General features: G+C 40.2%; 2 protein-coding genes across 2 annotated transcripts; one reads left to right on the forward strand and one right to left on the reverse strand.

Moving 5' to 3' along the window:
• Positions 1-65: 65 nt before the first annotated feature.
• Positions 66-7,230, reverse strand: degs2 (delta(4)-desaturase, sphingolipid 2). The gene is made up of 3 exons (XM_047393245.1): positions 7,075-7,230; positions 2,202-2,944; positions 66-1,088 (listed from the first exon to the last, which is right to left on the reverse strand). Exons 1-3 carry the CDS (start codon positions 7,154-7,156, stop codon positions 945-947), a joined length of 969 nt encoding a protein of 322 aa, XP_047249201.1. The 5' UTR covers positions 7,157-7,230; the 3' UTR covers positions 66-944.
• A 6,859-nt stretch (positions 7,231-14,089) lies between these two features.
• Positions 14,090-17,791, forward strand: yy1a (YY1 transcription factor a). Its single transcript, XM_047345514.1, has 5 exons — positions 14,090-14,722; positions 16,097-16,247; positions 16,446-16,506; positions 16,648-16,806; positions 16,969-17,791. Exons 1-5 carry the CDS (start codon positions 14,230-14,232, stop codon positions 17,149-17,151), a joined length of 1,047 nt encoding a protein of 348 aa, XP_047201470.1. The 5' UTR covers positions 14,090-14,229; the 3' UTR covers positions 17,152-17,791.
• The last annotated feature ends 1,073 nt before the right edge of the window (positions 17,792-18,864 follow it).

The raw sequence follows: 18,864 nt of genomic DNA on the forward strand, positions 1-18,864 counted from the left end.
AGCTGCAGGATGACTCAACAAACATCAGGCTGCAGTCAGTGGGTGGACAATGACAGAAACATTGATGAGAAGAATAAAATCTTTATTTCAAACTGTTCATCGCAACTCCTGATCTGCTCGTATTTTTCACGTTGTGTTTTCAGACACCAGAACCACAGCCACAAGGGGCTTCTTTCTACACACCAATCAAAACAATAAAGCAGCATCACAAACATATTTATTAATATTAATAAAAGAATATTTAGACTTGTGGTAAAAAAAAAAAAAAAAGGTGGTTATAAACAGACGGAATATTTAAGAATATAAAAAATATAATCAGAAAAGAAATCCTGACGGATTCAGAGAAAAACAAGCTTCAATTCATTTTGGTTTTGTGGCTGCAGTCAGAATCAGATGGTTTACAGCAGAATGGAGAATCACTGAAGAAACGCTCCTCTTTTTCAAAGTGTCAACGCTTGATTCCTCTTCAGCTCCTTTCTGCATAACAAGAATGAATCATTTTTTAGTAACATGGGACTAAAACACTCTTAGGAGGAGGAGGAAAGTGGTGACATCTCCGGTGGACATCATGACAATGTATGCGACCTTTATTTTAGATGCAACCTCCACCCACAAATTAGGAGATCTTTATTCTTATTTCCGGCTACGAGCAGACGTCACAGCGATGGGCCATCTTTCTGCAGGAAAGCACGAATGCAAATAGATAACCATCTTTTCTTTTTCTCTTCCTGTTCCCGACAGCTGTGCATGTTTACCACTATGCATGTTTACAACTCTAAAGAGAAGATTAATCTTTTTGCAGAGCACAAAAACAACATGTTTTTCTTTCAGTGACATCATCAAAACTTGAAAAAACATTTCAATTACTAGACATTTATTTCTCTGCAGTTACGTAGTAGTTCAACAACTTTAATTCACTTTTCTGTTTAAATATAACTAGAAATCTATTCCAGCTTGCTTAGCTTGTATTCCCGTTTGATTCTAGCATAAGGACCGATGCTGTCGTCGAACACAAAGTCCCACAGAACCCGGAACCAGGAGGTGTGCTGCGGCAGGGAGTCATAATATTCTGCTGCGATCTTTTTGACCTGCCAACAAGAAAAGAGGAGAAGAGCAGCTTAGAAAAACTTATTGTGCATCAACAATCTGACATTTTGACTGCAGATGGTACGGTGCAGTGAAAACCTGCTTGACCACTCAGATTTCTTCTCCTGATGCTTTATTTTGGTCACATTTTAATATTTTTGAAGATCAAATCAATTGCAGACAAAGATAACCCAAGCAAATACAAAATATTGTTTTCACACGATGATTTATTAAGGGGGAAAACATGTATCCAGACCATCATACAGACAGTCAAATACTGTGGTGGTGGTGTGATGATCTGAGGCTCCTTTGCTGTTTCAGGACCTGGTCGACTTGCCACGCCTGATGGGACCATGAATTCTGCTTTCAAGCAAAAAGTCCTGAAGGTGAATGTCCGGCAATCAGTTCACAACTTTAGATTCAAACAAAAATGGGTTATGTTTCAAGAATATGAACTAAAGAACCCCAGCAAGTCCACCTCTGAATGCCTCACAAACAAAGTCGGTTTTCTAATGTCCTAGTTAAAGCACAGATATAAATTTAATTAAGATGCTGTGATATGACCTTAAGCAGGCCAGTCATTCTCAAAACCCTACAATGTGGCTGAAATAGGAGAACTCTGCAAAGTGGCCCAAAACTCAGTTATGAACACTTCATGGCAGCTGTTGTCTTCAAGGGTGGAAGACGAATTATTAGGTTCAAGGCCCAAATATTTTTTTACATAGGGCACGTCTGCTTAAGATAGTTTTTACCCCCTTAATAAATAAAGTCATCATTTCAAAACCTTACTCAGGTTATCTTTGTCCAATATTAACATTTATTTGATGATCTGAAACACTGAAGTGTGACAAAAAAGCCAAAACAGAAGATATCTGTTAGGAGGTAAATCTGTTTTCAGTGCTGTAAAGGGTCAGCAGCATCTCTGCAGACTTACACAAAAGTTGCAGAGAAATGTGAAGACAATACTTATAACACGCAAAAGCCCTATCTGACCTATATCCGCCTATGCTCACTCTTCACCAGTCTGCTAGTATCAGTCTTGGAAAATATGACTCAACTCCAAAGTTTGCCTGCAGCAATATTAATCATGATTGGTGACAGTAACAGAGCCTCACCTGAGGTAGTTTACTGCCAGGTATGCTGGGGAAGTCATGGTGTTCCATGTGATAGCCAACATTGAAGGTGATCAAGTTCAGTGATCCATAGTACGAATATGTCTCGTGTCCCTTCAGAAACATGTAATGCTCTGCTATGAAGTGTCCAGAGATGGGATGGATCCCCAAGCACAAAATAGATCCAGCAATGAGGTAAACGATAGGCTTCAGCCCCCAGAAATAGAAGATGATTGCATCTGCTAAGAGCTGAACTACCGTGTTCTGGATCTCGATCAGACCCACGGGTTTAGGATTGACCACCAACGGTCTTAAGGCATAAAAGAATGGCTGCAGGAAGAGCCAGAGGAGCTTCCTGGCCGGCGTGCAGAAGAACCATCCCTCCAAATCTGTTGGAATGTCCACATCTAGTTGGTCCCCCCCCAGGTACCGGTGGTGGTCAATGTGGTACTTTTTGAAGGAGGCAGAGTAGGGCAGCCCAATGGGCAGGTTGGCCCACATGGCAAACCAGCGGTTCCACTTTGCCAGCTTGTTCCCGAAGGCCACGTTGTGGGAGATGTCGTGAATAGCCAGAGTCAGGGAGTGGTTAATGCACCCTCCAAAGGCATAGGCCCAGAAGAAGACCCACTTCCAATGAAGGTTGTGGACCAGGTAGCAGGCCAGAAGCTGGGTCAGGACCATGCCGGATACCACCCACTTCAGCTGAGGGTCTGCACCCATCAAGGCCTTGATCTCTGGATATTTGGCTGAGAAAAGAAACACAGAGAGGAAGAGTAAGGACAGAGATAATGAGATTGTTGGTAAAGTGATGTGAAAAAGTGTTTATAGAAAAAACAGAAGAAACACAAATATATGTAGGTATAAATTCTTGATATAACAAAAATAATTTATTTGTCACGGCAGGAGCACTGGGATTAATTAACTCAATTTCAAAAGGAGCACATATTCCAAGGTGCACGCCCTCCTCTTGGGAAAAACCTGCTGACAAAAGGCAGCTTTAATTGGTACAGGTATTGTTTTACTGAGGGACATAAAACACAAGTAGTTAAACTGCAGCCGATAAAAACACCCACTAACAACAGGACCAATTAGAATTGCCTCAAGAGTCTCCTTCATGCAACATAATCCGCTCGTTAGGGTTTACAAGTTTAGATATGTTGCACTGACCACACCTTATAGAAACTACAACAAAATGCCAGAAATATGGCACAGGCCTTCAGATGACATCCAGGGCACCAGGAAAGAACTGATCCAGTCATGGATTAGATCCAAGCCTGCAACTCGCCATCAGCAGGGATTCACATGCAAATCAAGGCTGCTGCTTTGTTTACAGATTCTTTGTCTAACATTACTACACAAACTCAGCTTTCCCTGATAACTAAAGGAAGCATTTTCCAATTTTTCTCTGCAGTTTCAATCTCCTACCTATACTACCGCTCAAAAGTTTGGGGTCACCCAAAAAATGTCATGTTTTTCCAAGAAAACTCACATTTTATTAATCAAATGAGTTGCAAAATGAATAGAAAACATAGTCAGGCCATTCATTAGGTCAGAAATAAAATTTTGCAGTTGAAATAATACTTTGGTCCTTCAAATTTTGCTTTCACCAAAGAATCCTTCATTTGCAGCAACTACAGCTTTGCATTCTAGCTGTCAGTTTGTTGAGTAAAACGAAGGAAATGTCACTCCATGCTTCTTGAAGCACCTCCCACAAGTTGGATTGGCTTGATGGGCACTTATTACGCACCACATGGACAAGCTGGTCCTACAAGGTCCTACAACAGCTCAACAGGGTTGAGATCTGGGGACTGCTTTCCTTATTTAATATTCAATATCCCATTTACCCTGTCCAAATCTCCCACTTCACCAGCACCAAAGCATCCCCAGACCATCACGTTTCCTCCATCATGCTTGTCAGACAGCGTCAAGCACTCCTCTAACATTTTCTCATTTTTTCTGCATCTCACAAATGTTCTTCTTTGTGATCCAAACACCTCAAACTTTGATTAATCTGTCCATGACACCCTTTTCCAATCTTCCCCTGTGCAGTGTTTGTGTTCTTTTGCCCATCTTTACCTTTGCCTTCTAGTCTCAGATATGGCTTTTCTTTGCTACTCTACCAAGAATGCCAGCATCCTGAAGTCGCCTCTTCACTGTTGACGTTGAGACTGGTGTTGTTCGGGTACCATCTAATGAAGCTGCCAAATGAGGACCTGTGAGGCAACGATTTCTCAAACTAGAGACTCTGATGTGCTTATCCTCTTGCTCAGTTGTGCACCGGGGCCTCCAACATCTTCTCTTATTCTGGTTAGAGTCGGTTTGAGCTTTTCTTTGAAGTGAGTAGTACCCACCATTGTATGAGATCTTCAATTTCTTGGCAATTTGTCCTGGAATAGCCCTCATTCCTCAGAACAAGAATAGACTGACGAGTTTCACTTGAAGGTTCTCTTTTTCTGGCCATTTAGAGACTATAGTCGAATGCACAAATGCTGATGCTCCAGATACTCAACTAGCCAAATGAAGACCGATTTCATGGGTTCTATGATCAGTAGAACAGTTTTCAGCTGTGTTGACATGATTGCACAAGACTTTTTAACTAATCAATTAGCCTTTTAACATGATACACTTGGATTTCCAAAAAGAATGTGCCAATTGAACACAGAAGTGACTGTTGCTAAAAAAGGGGCTTCTGTACACCTATGTAAATATTACAACAAAGAACAGCCGTATCCTGCTGTATTGGTCATTTACCACATTAATATTCTCTAGACTATATTTCTAAATATTTTAATGTTATTTTAATTGAAGAAAGTTGTGTTTTTTATTGAAAAATAAGGACATTTCTAGGTGACCCCTAACCTTTGAGCGCTATTGACCAAACCTTAATTTTACAGTTAATGCTTAGTAAGAATTCCCTGATGCACAACATAACAATCAGGGGTAATTTTTTATCTGCTGCATGATGGGAACCTATCTGTGATGTGACATTTGGATTCAGCATTCAGAGCTACCTAATTTAAAGCGTTGGGTCAGCCCATCAGCAGGGCATAAAGATAAATGAATAACCAGCCGCCATAAAAAGCAGTTTGAGCTGCCTAATGTCTCTGCATGCACACTCAGTGAGGTCATAATTGGGCATTTACTTCGCCAGGTTGGAGAGACAACCTTTGGTTTTACAAATTGTTAGGCGATTGTACAAAGCTTCAGACTCAGGTTTCAACTGGAAAATGATTGTTGTTTCAACTGAAAGACATCAGCGTAAAAGGGATGACATTCAGTAGCTATCAGAGTCAGAGTATCATGAGTGTCAGAGCCATTTATCATCTTGTGACCTCATACGAGAGTCCTTAGAGCGCGCATAATCAGAAAAAAAAAAAATTTACGTGAGGGTTGAAAGTCTGGACTTTACAGTCTGCAGACACGCTGCAAAACAGGAGCTGCTTATAAAAGCCTCCCCTAAGCAACAGTTTATTTTCTTACAAGAAAAGAATAAGGAAACTAATTGCCACACGCTTGGGGTTGGTATATGATAATTACAACAAAACACTATCAATAATTCAGGGATTGAAGGTGTAAAAAAAAAAGACAAAAGCTTAGAGGTGCTCCTTTCACAGCAGAGCGACCATATAACGGCTGAACAAAGCCAGGATCAAATATACATCAGCAGGTTGCCACCTTGTTAACCCGAGCTTTTAATTATTAACACTCAAATCAAATCAAGTTTTTGATCAGTTTGTAAAGCTAAACAGGAAGAATAATATTTAGGAGATTTGATTTATATATTCTGGTAAGAGGCGGTGTTTGCGGGTTAGGATTTATACTCCCCAACTCCCGCTTAGCCTCACACTCCATCTCAGCTCATCATCATGAGACAATAATGTGTCTTGTTACCTAAGAAGCCTGAGGCGTCATCACCTGCCTGTTATATCAACAAGGGACTGAATTAGAAAAAAAATTACATGACAGAAATGGCTGAAGGAGAGAGCTCTAATGCAACACTCTCCTCCTCTGACAGTCACCCTGAGCTTAAATTATACCATTCCTCTCATTACTGAGTATCAACACTTCCAACATCCTCACTATGGCTGATAAAAGTCAAATTCTACAAGAGTAAATTAAATCTGAACTTTAACTTTTGAACTTTCTTATAAAAGGAACAAACATTTAGAGCAGTTCATCGCTGGCAATAATACAGAAGTTGCACGAATCAGGTGAATAAATGGTTTAAACAGAGAAAAATGTGTGAATATTGAAGAACATAAGCCTACAGAGCATACATTTTTATTATTGGTAGTATTATTATTACTATTAGTAGTATTAGTAGTAGTAGTATGAGTAGTCAGAGGCCAAGCCTGAAAATGTGCCTTTTGGCTAGAGGACTTATGGATTGGAGAGTTTTTATTTTTTATTGTTTGCCCTCTTGCCTAAATATTTTAGGGCTGAAAAGTTTACATTTATAAAGGAAAAAGAAAAGAAAGTAGTTTTATATCTTATCTCTGATTAAATTGTTTAATAAATAAACAGATAAAATACAGCCTACAGCCTAAAATGTTTACAAATAAATAAAAAAATTATTTCCAACATTTATCTTATCTAATCAAAAAGTCATTTGAATATTTCCTAATTAACTTATTTTTGTGTTTACACTGTGTAAAGCAACTCAGCTGCTTTTATCTGGAGTGACATCATTTTTGGCATCCACGTGGATACATACAGTCCGTTAAGGCAAACTTGTAAACAGGTTTAACCGGATATGGTTTTATAAGTAGGGTAAACTGAGCAACAATATGAAGCCAAGGTTTAGCTAAAGAAAAAAATAAATAACTCCACTCTGAATGCAGCTTCCTGCGTGTCAGTGAGAACTTTAGGATCTCACCTAGGATTTCTTTTCTCCTGGAGGTGTGCGGCTGGTCAGTGTAGACCCACTCAAAGTCCCCTCTTCCACCTGTCTTCCCCATGGCTCTGCTCGCTCTCCTCTGTTTGTGTAAGGAATCTGGCGTTGGACACAGTTCAGTGTGTCATCAAACCCTCGCAGTATCGGGGCACACCCACTCGCGCAGGTCGTAATGGCTCCGCCCCGTTTCTACGCCGGCGTGAGGGGGAGGCGGCGCACCTGCAGCACCGCAAGGCCTCGGAGCCGACCACCTCCATCAAATATACTCTAGAAATATAAAAGAACTGCCCAGAGTCCAAATAGTAATGTAGTCTGTGAGGAGTGAGCATGATTGCAAAAACTTCTAGGTTTTCAAATGGAAAGTAACCAGCGGGTGATGACTGGGATATATTTCCATCTGCTGCCCGCTAAAAATAAAGGATCGCTGTGACAGATTTCCCCTTTAATACGGAGACACATTTCTCGTCTGTTTATCAATTTAACAGATTTCCACAGACCACACACCGCTTCTCATCACCTGAAGCCATCTCATGCACCGGCGAAACTGAAACGAACAGACCCGCTCTAAAGACAAGGCGTGATCCCAAGCCCCTCCCTCCCTCCCCCACAACTCAGGTAGGAGAGGAATAAACCTTACCTGCCTAACATGAGTGTAACCTTCCTGTGGATGTTTTCCACTCAGTCATAAATGGTACGGGGACTGTCTCCTCTCAACCAGCGAATCATGAAACCACGCTGAGATGATCTCCAGAAATAACACCAAGTTTTAACATAACCACTAATAAGCAGGTATAATCTACCCCAGTTGTTACAAGAGATAAAACTGTGAAATCATGGACAGATAGGAAAAAGTAACAATAGTCATTGTGACTTTAATTTTTTTTTCATTTCATTTCAAAGGTTTGTTCCAAAGAACAAAAAACTTTAAACATTAATGTGATCAAATCATCTGATTAACTATCAAATACGAACATTTTAAATTATCAGTGTAGGACAAGACACTCCCTTCCAGTGTGGTGATATACAGTTATTACAGTCACTCTAACTGGATACTAACAAGCCCAGGGGCGCCTCTAGAAAGTTTCATGAGGGGCAGCCAGACGGGGGTGGCACAGCACAACCAAAGACCACCAAGATAGGTCAAATGTAGGTGCACCTCAGGATTTTTTTTTTTTAAAACAATCTAATAGTCCATTCGTTTATGTTTCCAAGCACCTAATTACACTATATTACCAAAAGTATTTGCTTGTCCTCCTTCACACTCTTGAATTTTAGTTGTTGATTCACAGCGTTTATGAATCGGCAAACTGTTTGTTGCTATAACTGCTTCAGATTGTCTGGAAAGGTTTCCCAAACGGGTGGGAAGTCTGTGTGTGGACATTTCTGACTGTTCTTCCGTAAGGACAGTTGTGAGGTCAGACACTGATGTGGGATGAGAAGGTCTCTGCTTTAATTCATCCCGAAGGTGTACAGACCAGTCAAGTTCTTCCATATGAAACTCATACATCTATGTCTTTGTGGATCCAGTGTGCAGTCATGACGGACCAGGAAGGGACCATTACCAAACTGTTCCCACAAAGTTGGAAACAGTTTGGAAATTGTCTTGTTGTGATGAAGCATTCAGAGCTCCTTTCATTGGAATGAATGGGCCGACCCCAAATCCTGAAAAACCGCCCCGTACGATAATCCCTTCTGCACCACGTGACACAAGGCGACCCGTCCCATGAAGCTCTGCACACTGTTCCTCAGCTAATCTGAAGACCAGGAGAAGTTTGGAGGTTTTTGTAGCTGAGTTGCTGTCATTCCCAATCCCTTCCACTTTGTTCTGTAAACACTAATTTTTTTTTCACAATTGTTTGTTGGAGCAGTCTGCATGGCTAGGTGTTGGATTCACTTGGGCCCATAGAAGTAATTGGACTTCAATGATTTGAAACCCATCCTTTGTTTTTAGCCTCAACAGTAAATTTGTGTCACAGATTTTAATTCCTGTAACTTCCTTAAATTTTCTTTGTGATTTTGTGTCACTAGTAGCTTTTACTCAAAGACAGAATGAGGGAAGACAGAAAATCATTTCATTGTGTCTCTAGTGGGTAAATGTCTATCTGTTTTTAACCTTTGTAAAGCACTTTGCATTACAAGTAGGTGTAAAAAAAAGTGCTCTATAAATAAAGATTGACTTCATTCTGCTTCCTTGTTGACACCATAGGAAAAGAAGAAATCAGCCAAGATAACAGGAAGAAAACTGTTGACCTCCACGAGTCTGCTTCAACCAGATACCTGAAAGTAAGGTAAGGTAAGGTAAGTTTATTTATGAAGCGCTTTTCGGTAACGAGACACTCAAAGCGCTGTACATACAGTTACAATACAATCACAAAGCAAATAAACACAGATACAGACACAGAAAAACAAATCAAATGATACTACAATCCTTCTAAGAAATCTAAAAATCTATGAATCCTTCTGAGAAATCTAAAAATCTCTGGCCAACATTACAATGATACAGATAACATTAATAATCCTTTGGGTTTTACTGGTAAGAGCTGGTTCTAAACCAATCTTTCTAAAGAGGTAATTATCTCATTAAGTCCTCTATGTAGGGGAAAGCATCTTGTGCTAAGAGAGAAGGATCCTTGGGTTTGCTGGTATAATGCAGTTGTAGTCCCATAATAACAGTAATTTGCATCCATTGAAATTTGACTAAGCAATCACTGAGTTCTAACTAAGGAAGCTGAGTCACTGGTGTAAAAACAGCTTTTGTTCAAATTTTTAAGAAACTAGTATTATTTTCCTTTCACTGGTAAATCTAAAAATCTATGAAAAGGAGAAGAAATGAAGAAATGAAATCCTCATTTAGGTAAAAATAAGGAGCATGGGAAAGCAACACACATAAGCAAAGATTTTGCAGGGGCATGGTGGACTCATGAGGGTGCCAATATTTAAGTATGATCATGTGTGCAAAGAATTAGACTGTCAACACTGATGGAGGTGCCATTGTCCTTGAAAAAGAGATGGAAGTTTTATCAAACGGCCATACAGTTCAGTTCACAGATGAGGGGGGTTGCTGGGGTATTTACAGAACATCCAGGAGAAATGTTTTGATAAGAAGCCTGTGAAGGCCATCTCGGGGCGCCTGAATTAGACAAATAATAAATGTTTTGGTTCAGGCCGGCTGTGATTTTCCGCCTGCCTTCAAAGTCTTACTGGCATTCTCAATTTCAAATCCAAATAGCCAAATTTCTGGTACTTTTAGTAGATCCTGAGCAAACAACTTTCTCCAAGATTAAATCATATAACCTTTGAGTCCGGGAAACTTAGCCAGCCTGCGATTCTGTTCAAGGATTGCGTCCAGCTTGTGATTCTGCTCTCTTAACATATCAGTCTGAGTGCTGAGAGCTCCAAAGATCCCTTCAAACATCCCAGGCAGCTTTGGAGTGCTTTAAACAGCTGCCGATGTTTTACAAATCTTTTGATAAGCCAGGTAACCGCCAACTCCATAAAGCAGAAATCCTGTTATCAGAAATCCAATTATGTACAAATCTTCCACGTCCTCGACTGACATTGTTGTCAGGCACACAATCTTCCACTGCTGCCTGGAATCCATTGTGTATCCGGAGAAGAACGTCCCGTCTGGATAAGAGGGTTCCCCTTTACCCTGTCTTCCCGTCGAGAAAATTTGATCGATTGCGTTGATGAGCATCCTCTTCATGAGACCTTAGTTTTAGGGAGTTTAGCCTTTTTTTTAAATAAATTCCAACTTCAGGAATTTTGCCAAAGCAGCAGTTATCTATGAAAAATTTAGTAACGGTAACAATATAACAATGCCAGTAATAAATTCCTTGGCTTTGTCCTTATTCAGTTTACCCAGTTTTACATCACTGGAAGATATGAAGTCTATCTTTATGGACATAATTCAACCAATCATGTATTGATTTCCAAAGATTTAGATTCATGATGGTGGTTAGGTTTAAACAGGTGATATTCATCTACATCAAATTCAAATTTGGAAAAAATTAATTACCTGATAAATGTTATGAAATTTCAGTCAGTCATTTTCTACCGCTTATTCCATAGTGGGTCGCGGGGGAGCTGGTGCCTATCTCCAGCAGTCTATGGGCAAGTGGCAGGGTACACCCTGGACAGGTCGCCAGTCCATCGCAGGGCAACACACAAACAACCATGCACACACTCATTCATACACCTAAGGGCAATTTAAAGTGACCAATTAACTTAACAGGCATGTCTTTGGACTGTGGGAGGAAGCCGGAGTCCCCAGTGAGAACCCACGCATGCACAGGGAGAACATGCAAACTCCATGTAGAAAGACCCCCAGCCGGGAATCGAACCCAGGACCTCCTTGCTGCAAGGCAACTGCGCCACCGTGCACCTCTGGCTTCCTCCCACAGTCCAAAGACATGCCCGTTAGGTTAATTGGTCTCTCTAAATTGTCCTTAGGTGTATGAATGAGTGTGTGCATGGTTGTTTGTGTGTTGCCCTGTGATGGACTGGCGACCTGTCCAGGGTGTACCCTGCCTCTCGCCCATAGACTGCTGGAGATAGGCACCAGCTCCCCCGTGACCCACTATGGAATAAGCGGTAGAAAATGACTGACTGACTGACTGACTGTTATGAAATGTTTTTAAATGAATTTCTCTTTACTAGGAGGGGAATGGAAATTTTAGAGATTTGTCATTTAGTAAATTGCAAAAAGGAGACTCTAACAGCTGTGAGAATATGTACACGTCAGTTTCCGATGAATAATGTTTTATTTATACACTTCAGAGATAAGAAACTTACATGAAACATAGGCTTTTTTATCTTTATGTTACATTCAGGTCACACTTTCTGGGTTATTTTTAGGGTAGAATTTGAGGAAATTTAGTCTTAAAAATCATCAAGGTTGCAGAAGTCGGGATATTTTTGATGAACATTAGGAGTCTAAAGTGGAAAATGCTTTAACTGATCTATTTAAACAGCTAATTTGGTTGTAATTATGTGGCAGATTTACACCGAACTGTAATCTTTAAGCACTGTGATAAATCGAGCTGGTCTTTGTGGTCAAAAACCTGATGAGGAAGATTTTTCATTTGAGTTCATTTCATGTTTAAAATATTAAAATTTAAATATTTCTGGCTCGGAAAAAGACAAATATTAAACACATTTTCATCATATTAAAAGCAGACTCCTAATTCTGCGACCATCGCATTTGTGACTCTAGGAGGCGCTGTTTCCTCTGCACACCTCAAGCTTCCCCCGTTAAAGGAAAGTGTGAATCGTTTAAAAAATTAGTTTGCATAAACACTGCATCACTGTGAATAAAGAGAACAATTCTGTACCCTTTCTTAATTTCTTAACTTGTTTAAATATCTCAGAGACAGGAGGGTTAAATAAATTTAAGGTGTGTCTGTAAACAGCCATCAGAATATGTAATTATCTGTAGCCTACTGACTTCAAGTCAATAGGTTGCATTATAATATTTAAAGTAAGCTGCAATAACATGTATGGCAGTGGTTATTGTATAGTCAGTATAGATATAGGCACAAATGGGATTAATTTTGAATCACAGCCACCGATTTCTGTATTCTCATTCTCAGGGCAAACGTGTGTTGACTGGATTAATATAATTACATTTATTTCTGAATGTGGCTTTAATAAAAAGAAATAAGCAACATGTTCACCCTACACACTATGAGTTGGCCTGATTTCTGGGAACTTTGAAATAACAAACCGTTTTTACTCCATTCAAACAAACCAGCTCTGGTATATTCCAATCAGGATGTGGAGAAGTAGCAACACCTCCTAGAGACACAATATATAATAATTATTATAGAATTAGGCACTTGTCAATAAATATGAAAAACTGTAATTTTTCATGTATTCAAGGCAGTGATATTGTGTTTTTTAATATATTAAATATGAAACAAAAATCAAAACTAAATGCAAATATTTTTATCATTCGGCCACAAAATAAAAAACGTCTCGAATTTGAATTTCACATTTTGCATTTTAAAACAAAATCAATTTACTTTTTTTGTTTATCGTCTCTGGTCTCTGATGAGAAAATCCCATTAACAAGACCTACATTTGTTGTAATGTTAACTTCATTTCCGTGAAACAAAAAATGTGTACTCGTTTGACAGATGGGCTTCACAGTGGCACAGTTGGTAGTACGGTGAATCCTGGGTGCATGAGGTTTGGATGTTCTCCCCATACATGTGTGTGTCTCTCCAGGTACTCCAGCTTCCTCCAGTTTGGTTAACTGGGTTCTCTAAAATACTCTAGGTATGAGTGTGTTGGACTGGCGACCTGTCCAGGGTGTAACCCACTTCTCGCCCAATTACCGCTGGACAGAGGGACCGGACCCCTTGCGACCCTCCAAGGACAAGCGGGTATAGACAATGCAGGATGGATTGTCATGGGACGGCTAAAGGTCAGGTCTATAGGAGAAACAGCGCCTCCTAGAATCAGAGTAATCCAATAACAGTTTTTCAATCAGACAGTTTGATGTTTTTGGTATTTTAAAAAATGTATGCAATTAAACCACATTAAATTTCTAATGTTCCGATTTTGATCACACAAAGAAAATATTTAAATTTCATAGTTTGTGTTTTAAAATTAAATTTAAAATAATTATTCGTTGCTTTTTTCCTGGAGGGTAAGGCAATACCCAGTTCCCAGGATATTCACGGACCTTTGTGGCTGATGATTTTGTGTTCTAAATATTATAAATATAAACAAAAATAAAACCAAATTTAAATTTCTGTCTATCAATTTTTCTACACAGCGTGTATTCCAGTTTAATATAGTGTTTGTTAAAACAAAAAATAAATACTTGCTTTTATTTTCATATGCTAAAAAAGAGCTTGCATTTCACCCAGTTACCAATATATGCACAAGCGCCGTAAATGTCCCTTATAGTCATTAAAATCACCTTAAAATCCACTCTAAAACGCAATCGTGGAGAGACTTCACAAACGTTGTTCCAAATCACGCGAGACTTCAAAACTAGAACGCTGTGGCGACGAGATTACAGTAGTGAAGATTTGTCAGAGTGGGAGGAAGCGAACTAAGAGCACAGGGAGGAGGTGATCAATATATTATTTACAGATATATAAGCAGGCAGAGGGAACCAGGATTATTATGGCGTCAGGGGACACGCTGTACATTGAGACAGACGGGACGGAGATGCCAGCAGAAATAGTTGAACTGCATGAAATCGAGGTGGAAACCATCGAGACGACAGTTGTCGGAGAGGACGGCGAACAGCAGCCGATGATCGCCTTACAGCCTCTGGATGATCCACACCAGCTCCACTCGCACCAGGAGGTGATCCTGGTCCAAACCAGAGAGGAGGTGGTCGGAGAGGAGGACTCGGAACTGCACACAGAGGACGGGTATGAGGATCAGATTCTGATCCCGGTGCCCGCTGTTGAGGAGGACTACATCGAGCACACTCTGGTTACTGTGGCGGGGAGAAGCTCGTCCGCAGGCCGTGTGAAGAAGAGCGGAAGCGGGAAAAAAGCGGGCAAAAAGAGCTACATAAGCGGTGGAGAGATGGGCCGAAAGTGGGAGCAGAAACAGGTCCAAATAAAGACTCTGGAGGGGGAGTTTTCCGTAACTATGTGGGCTTCAGGTGAGTTCATGATGAATTCCTGCAAGCTGAGATGTCGCTTTGTTCTCGGTGTGAGTGGGCCCAGCTGGGGCCTTGTCCTCTGCTAGTTTGACTCTTTTTAACGACTCAAAGCGGCTTAAAGCCCCTTTGAAAGGGGTTTGTTTTTATGGGAAGCCATGTTTTATGTGTCAATGGGCGCCGCCATATTTTCCCGGTCCAGAAAGTATGGCGGCCCGAAAAAATGGCGTTTATTTGGCCGACGAAGATGGCGGCGACAGGGGGAGCGGTAGCTGCTAGCTCCGCTGGGCCGCTGTGGCGCAGTTCAGTTAGCGGCAGTACGGGATGCTTTCAGGGACGCCTCAGACTTTATAGTTCCCAGGCATTGGATACAAGTGCCAGATTTAAATATCAGCTTCGGTGGCTGAAAAACGAATCTGCCTAAACAATGTTTCAAAAGCGACGCACATGCTAGACAGGTTTGTCTGTATAGAGCCATTTAACTTAATTTATTTAAAATACTTTACAGGAAAATACCGGAACAGAGATATAAAAACTACAAGACGAAGCTGCAGTTTCCTACGTGTTGCCATTTCGTCTATATTTACTTCCATTTCAAACATGTTTTTCATATATGAAAGACAAACCGTTTCGTACCCATGTAACGGTCATTTCGTAACTTTGCGGTGTTTTGAAATGTACTTGAAATGTGCTTTGTAAATTAACAAAGCACATCGGCACGAAAGTGACATCCTACTTATTGTTGGTTAGACACGATCTGTCTCAAATTATTTTAAAATTAGATTCGTTGAAAATGTTTGATTATAAAAATGTGATCGTAATAAGCTTCTGCCCACATGTGTGTAATTTCTGAAAGTTTACAAATAATTATATTATTTGTAAACTTTTTACAACTTTTTACAAATAATATAAGGCAAGGTGGTGCAAAAGTGAAAACAAACGTTGAAGCAAACTTGAACCAAATTAATGCAGATAAATAACAGGCTGACAAATGTCTAGAACTAAAGTGGATCTAAGGTGGTTTAAAAAAGCTGTACAATGGACCTTTACTCAACTTCAGCGTTGCTAGGTTTCTTAAATTGCCCACCGTATTTTATACTGTTAAAACCTGCATGTACCCATCTAGCCTTTTAATTACAGAGCAGTTATTTAATGGAAAAATTTGCAATGCAAGCAATTTCCCCTGTTTTCGTATAAAAATGTGTGACATATTCAAACATTGTACAGTTTGAATACATGTGGTTTATGTTTGATAAATCCATAAAACATTCTGAACGATCATAAACTTTTGCAGCATTGTGTCAGTGCCTATTTAAGATACAACAGATGTTGGATTTTGAGTTTTTTTTTTTTTTTTTTTGTCTCGCTTTTGCTTAGATGACAAAAAAGACATTGATCACGAGGAGCAGATTGCAGGGGAGAACTCTCCTCCGGATTATTCTGAATATATGACGGGAAAGAAGCTCCCTCCAGGAGGCATCCCAGGCATTGACCTGTCAGATCCCAAGCAGCTGGCAGAGTTTGCACGGTAAGAAATCGTGTGAAAAATCAAGAAAATATTGGTGCAAAATTCTGGAAAAGGTTATGTGATACAAATATGGTGAAAGCAGCACATTCAGCCCTCTCTAGTGTTGCATTATATGCAATATTCACTTCACCTCCAGGCAAATACATTGTTGTGCAGATGTAAAGTTTAAAATTGTTACCTCTTTAATTTGTGCTGCAGAATGAAGCCAAGAAAAGTAAAAGAAGATGATGCACCCAGGACAATAGCCTGTCCACATAAAGTGAGATTTTCCATTCAGTAAATCTGCTTGTTAACACGTTTCTCAGGTTGGGCTCAGCAACATCAGTCCCCTGAGTTGTTTCTTTCTTATCAAGGGTAAGTTTCTGAGAAATTTGCTTCATTGTGTTTGTTTTTCTCTTAGGGATGCACCAAGATGTTCAGGGACAACTCAGCGATGAGGAAGCACTTGCACACTCACGGGCCTCGCGTGCATGTCTGCGCAGAGTGTGGCAAGGCTTTTGTGGAGAGTTCAAAACTGAAAAGACATCAGTTGGTCCACACGGGGGAGAAACCTTTCCAAGTGAGTTTCTTTACCTTCTGCGTATTAAATGCACATTGATAAACGCATGGCAATACGTGGCTACAAGCCGGAGTAATACAGCGGCCTTTTTGGATGAAAATCATTTCTGCATTTGTGATCCAGGTTTGGATAATTTATTAAATCTCTCTCTCGTCTCTCCAGTGCACATTTGAGGGATGTGGCAAGCGCTTCTCTCTGGACTTTAACCTGCGCACTCATGTGCGGATTCACACAGGAGACCGCCCTTATGTGTGTCCTTTTGACGGCTGCAACAAAAAATTTGCTCAGTCCACCAACCTGAAGTCTCACATCCTCACACACGCTAAAGCCAAAAATAATCAGTAAGGTAGCCCTGAATGAACTGGGCTCGGAACCAGCAAGAAAAACTGTAGGACTTGAGCTCCGCCTGCGTCTGGGGGAACTCGCCTAATGTTGCTTGGACTGCTTTTTCTTTGAGATGACTCTCTTTGTATTGCAGATAGAAAAGAAAACGGAAAACAAATCCCTTTTTGTGAAACTTTTGATAATAAATGGAGGTCTGAGGGAAGGGGTTGCAACAAATCAGCCCGTCTGAGCTGGCCTCCCACACTTTGACTCTACCTGGATGGAATATTTTAGGGTTTCTTCTGATGAAGATGTTAATTCATGGATCTGCACCTGGAAAACTCTTATTTATACCTTCACAAATAGTTGTGAAATTTGCATTAATCTCCACCAGCTTTTTAGTTTTGTACTTTTCCCCAAGTGTGCATATTGTACACTGTTTGATGTAAGCTTTGTGGTCCGTATGTATTTAAGAGTGTCCTGTAGGCCTTTCTGTAAGGTTTCAAAGATTGTTTTGCTTCCCTTTGTTCTCCTTCATGGCACTGTTTCTGAGGAGATCAGCCAGGAATAGCTTTCATTTTCTACAACACGTAGATAATTATCATGTGCTTTATTTTTCTTCCAGTAGATGTCATTGATTAAATTGTTTCTCCCGATTGCATCACTGATAGAGCGTGTAATTTGTGCTTTCGTAGGTCAAACTCTTAGTAAGCAGCTGTTTTAGTTGCAGTTTCCTTCGGAGGCAAAGTCAGGAGCCGTACCAGATCCAGTAAATAATTAAACCACTCAGGTTAACAACTTCCTAGCAGATTTAACAAAAACGTTAAATTCAGAAAGGCTTTATACTCATACATGAGATTAATGTACCAAGATAAAGCCAATCTTAGGCTAAATGAGCACTTTAACAGGCCAGGTAGGTGTTAAAAGAGGAACTTTTATTGGAGTTAAATTATCCAGATTAAATATTGCTTTAATATGTGGCTGCTGCTTTGCAGCAAGAAGGTCTTGGGTTCAATTCCCAGTCTGGAATCTTTCTGCATGGAGTTTGTATGTTCTCTCCTTGGATGCCTAGGTTCTCTACGGGTACTCCGTCTTCCTCCCACCGTCCAAAAACATGACTGCGTTAGCTTAATTAGTCTCTCTAAACCGCCCTCAGGTATGTCTGTTGGCCTGTGATTGACTGGCGATCTGTCCAGGGTGTACCCCGCCTCTGGAGATGGGCACCAGACATAGCGGGTGTAGACAATGTAGTTTAAGTGTCAGTGACGGGTACAAGAGGACATCACACTGCTGTTATGTGGTGTATATTGTTTAGAGTAATGAGACGCTGACAGCAAACTGGATACCAGAGAATGGCTTCATCACAGCTCAATGGTCTCCACTCTACAGGAACATTAGAACATTGTTGAAAACTTCAGTAATTTAATTCAAAGTAAAACTCTTATAGGTTCATAGCGCAGATATATATTTCCAGTTTTTACTTTGATGATTATAACTTCAACTAATGAAAACCCAATCATGCAGAAAGTGAGAATATTAGATGGGGTCATTAAAAAAATATTTTTAATACAGAAATGTGGGCCTACTGTGAGGTATGTCTATGACGTAAGGATTGGCGATATGGACTTAAAACTCACATTATTTTGTGGTATATATTACAATAATGATAAAGTATTAAAAAATTTGTTGCCGTCTTTTGGCAATGGATTGTATATACCACACGTCACCGCGGTC

The sequence above is a fragment of the Girardinichthys multiradiatus genome, chromosome 19, assembly GCF_021462225.1.
Source record: "Girardinichthys multiradiatus isolate DD_20200921_A chromosome 19, DD_fGirMul_XY1, whole genome shotgun sequence".
NCBI lineage: Eukaryota > Metazoa > Chordata > Actinopteri > Cyprinodontiformes > Goodeidae > Girardinichthys > Girardinichthys multiradiatus.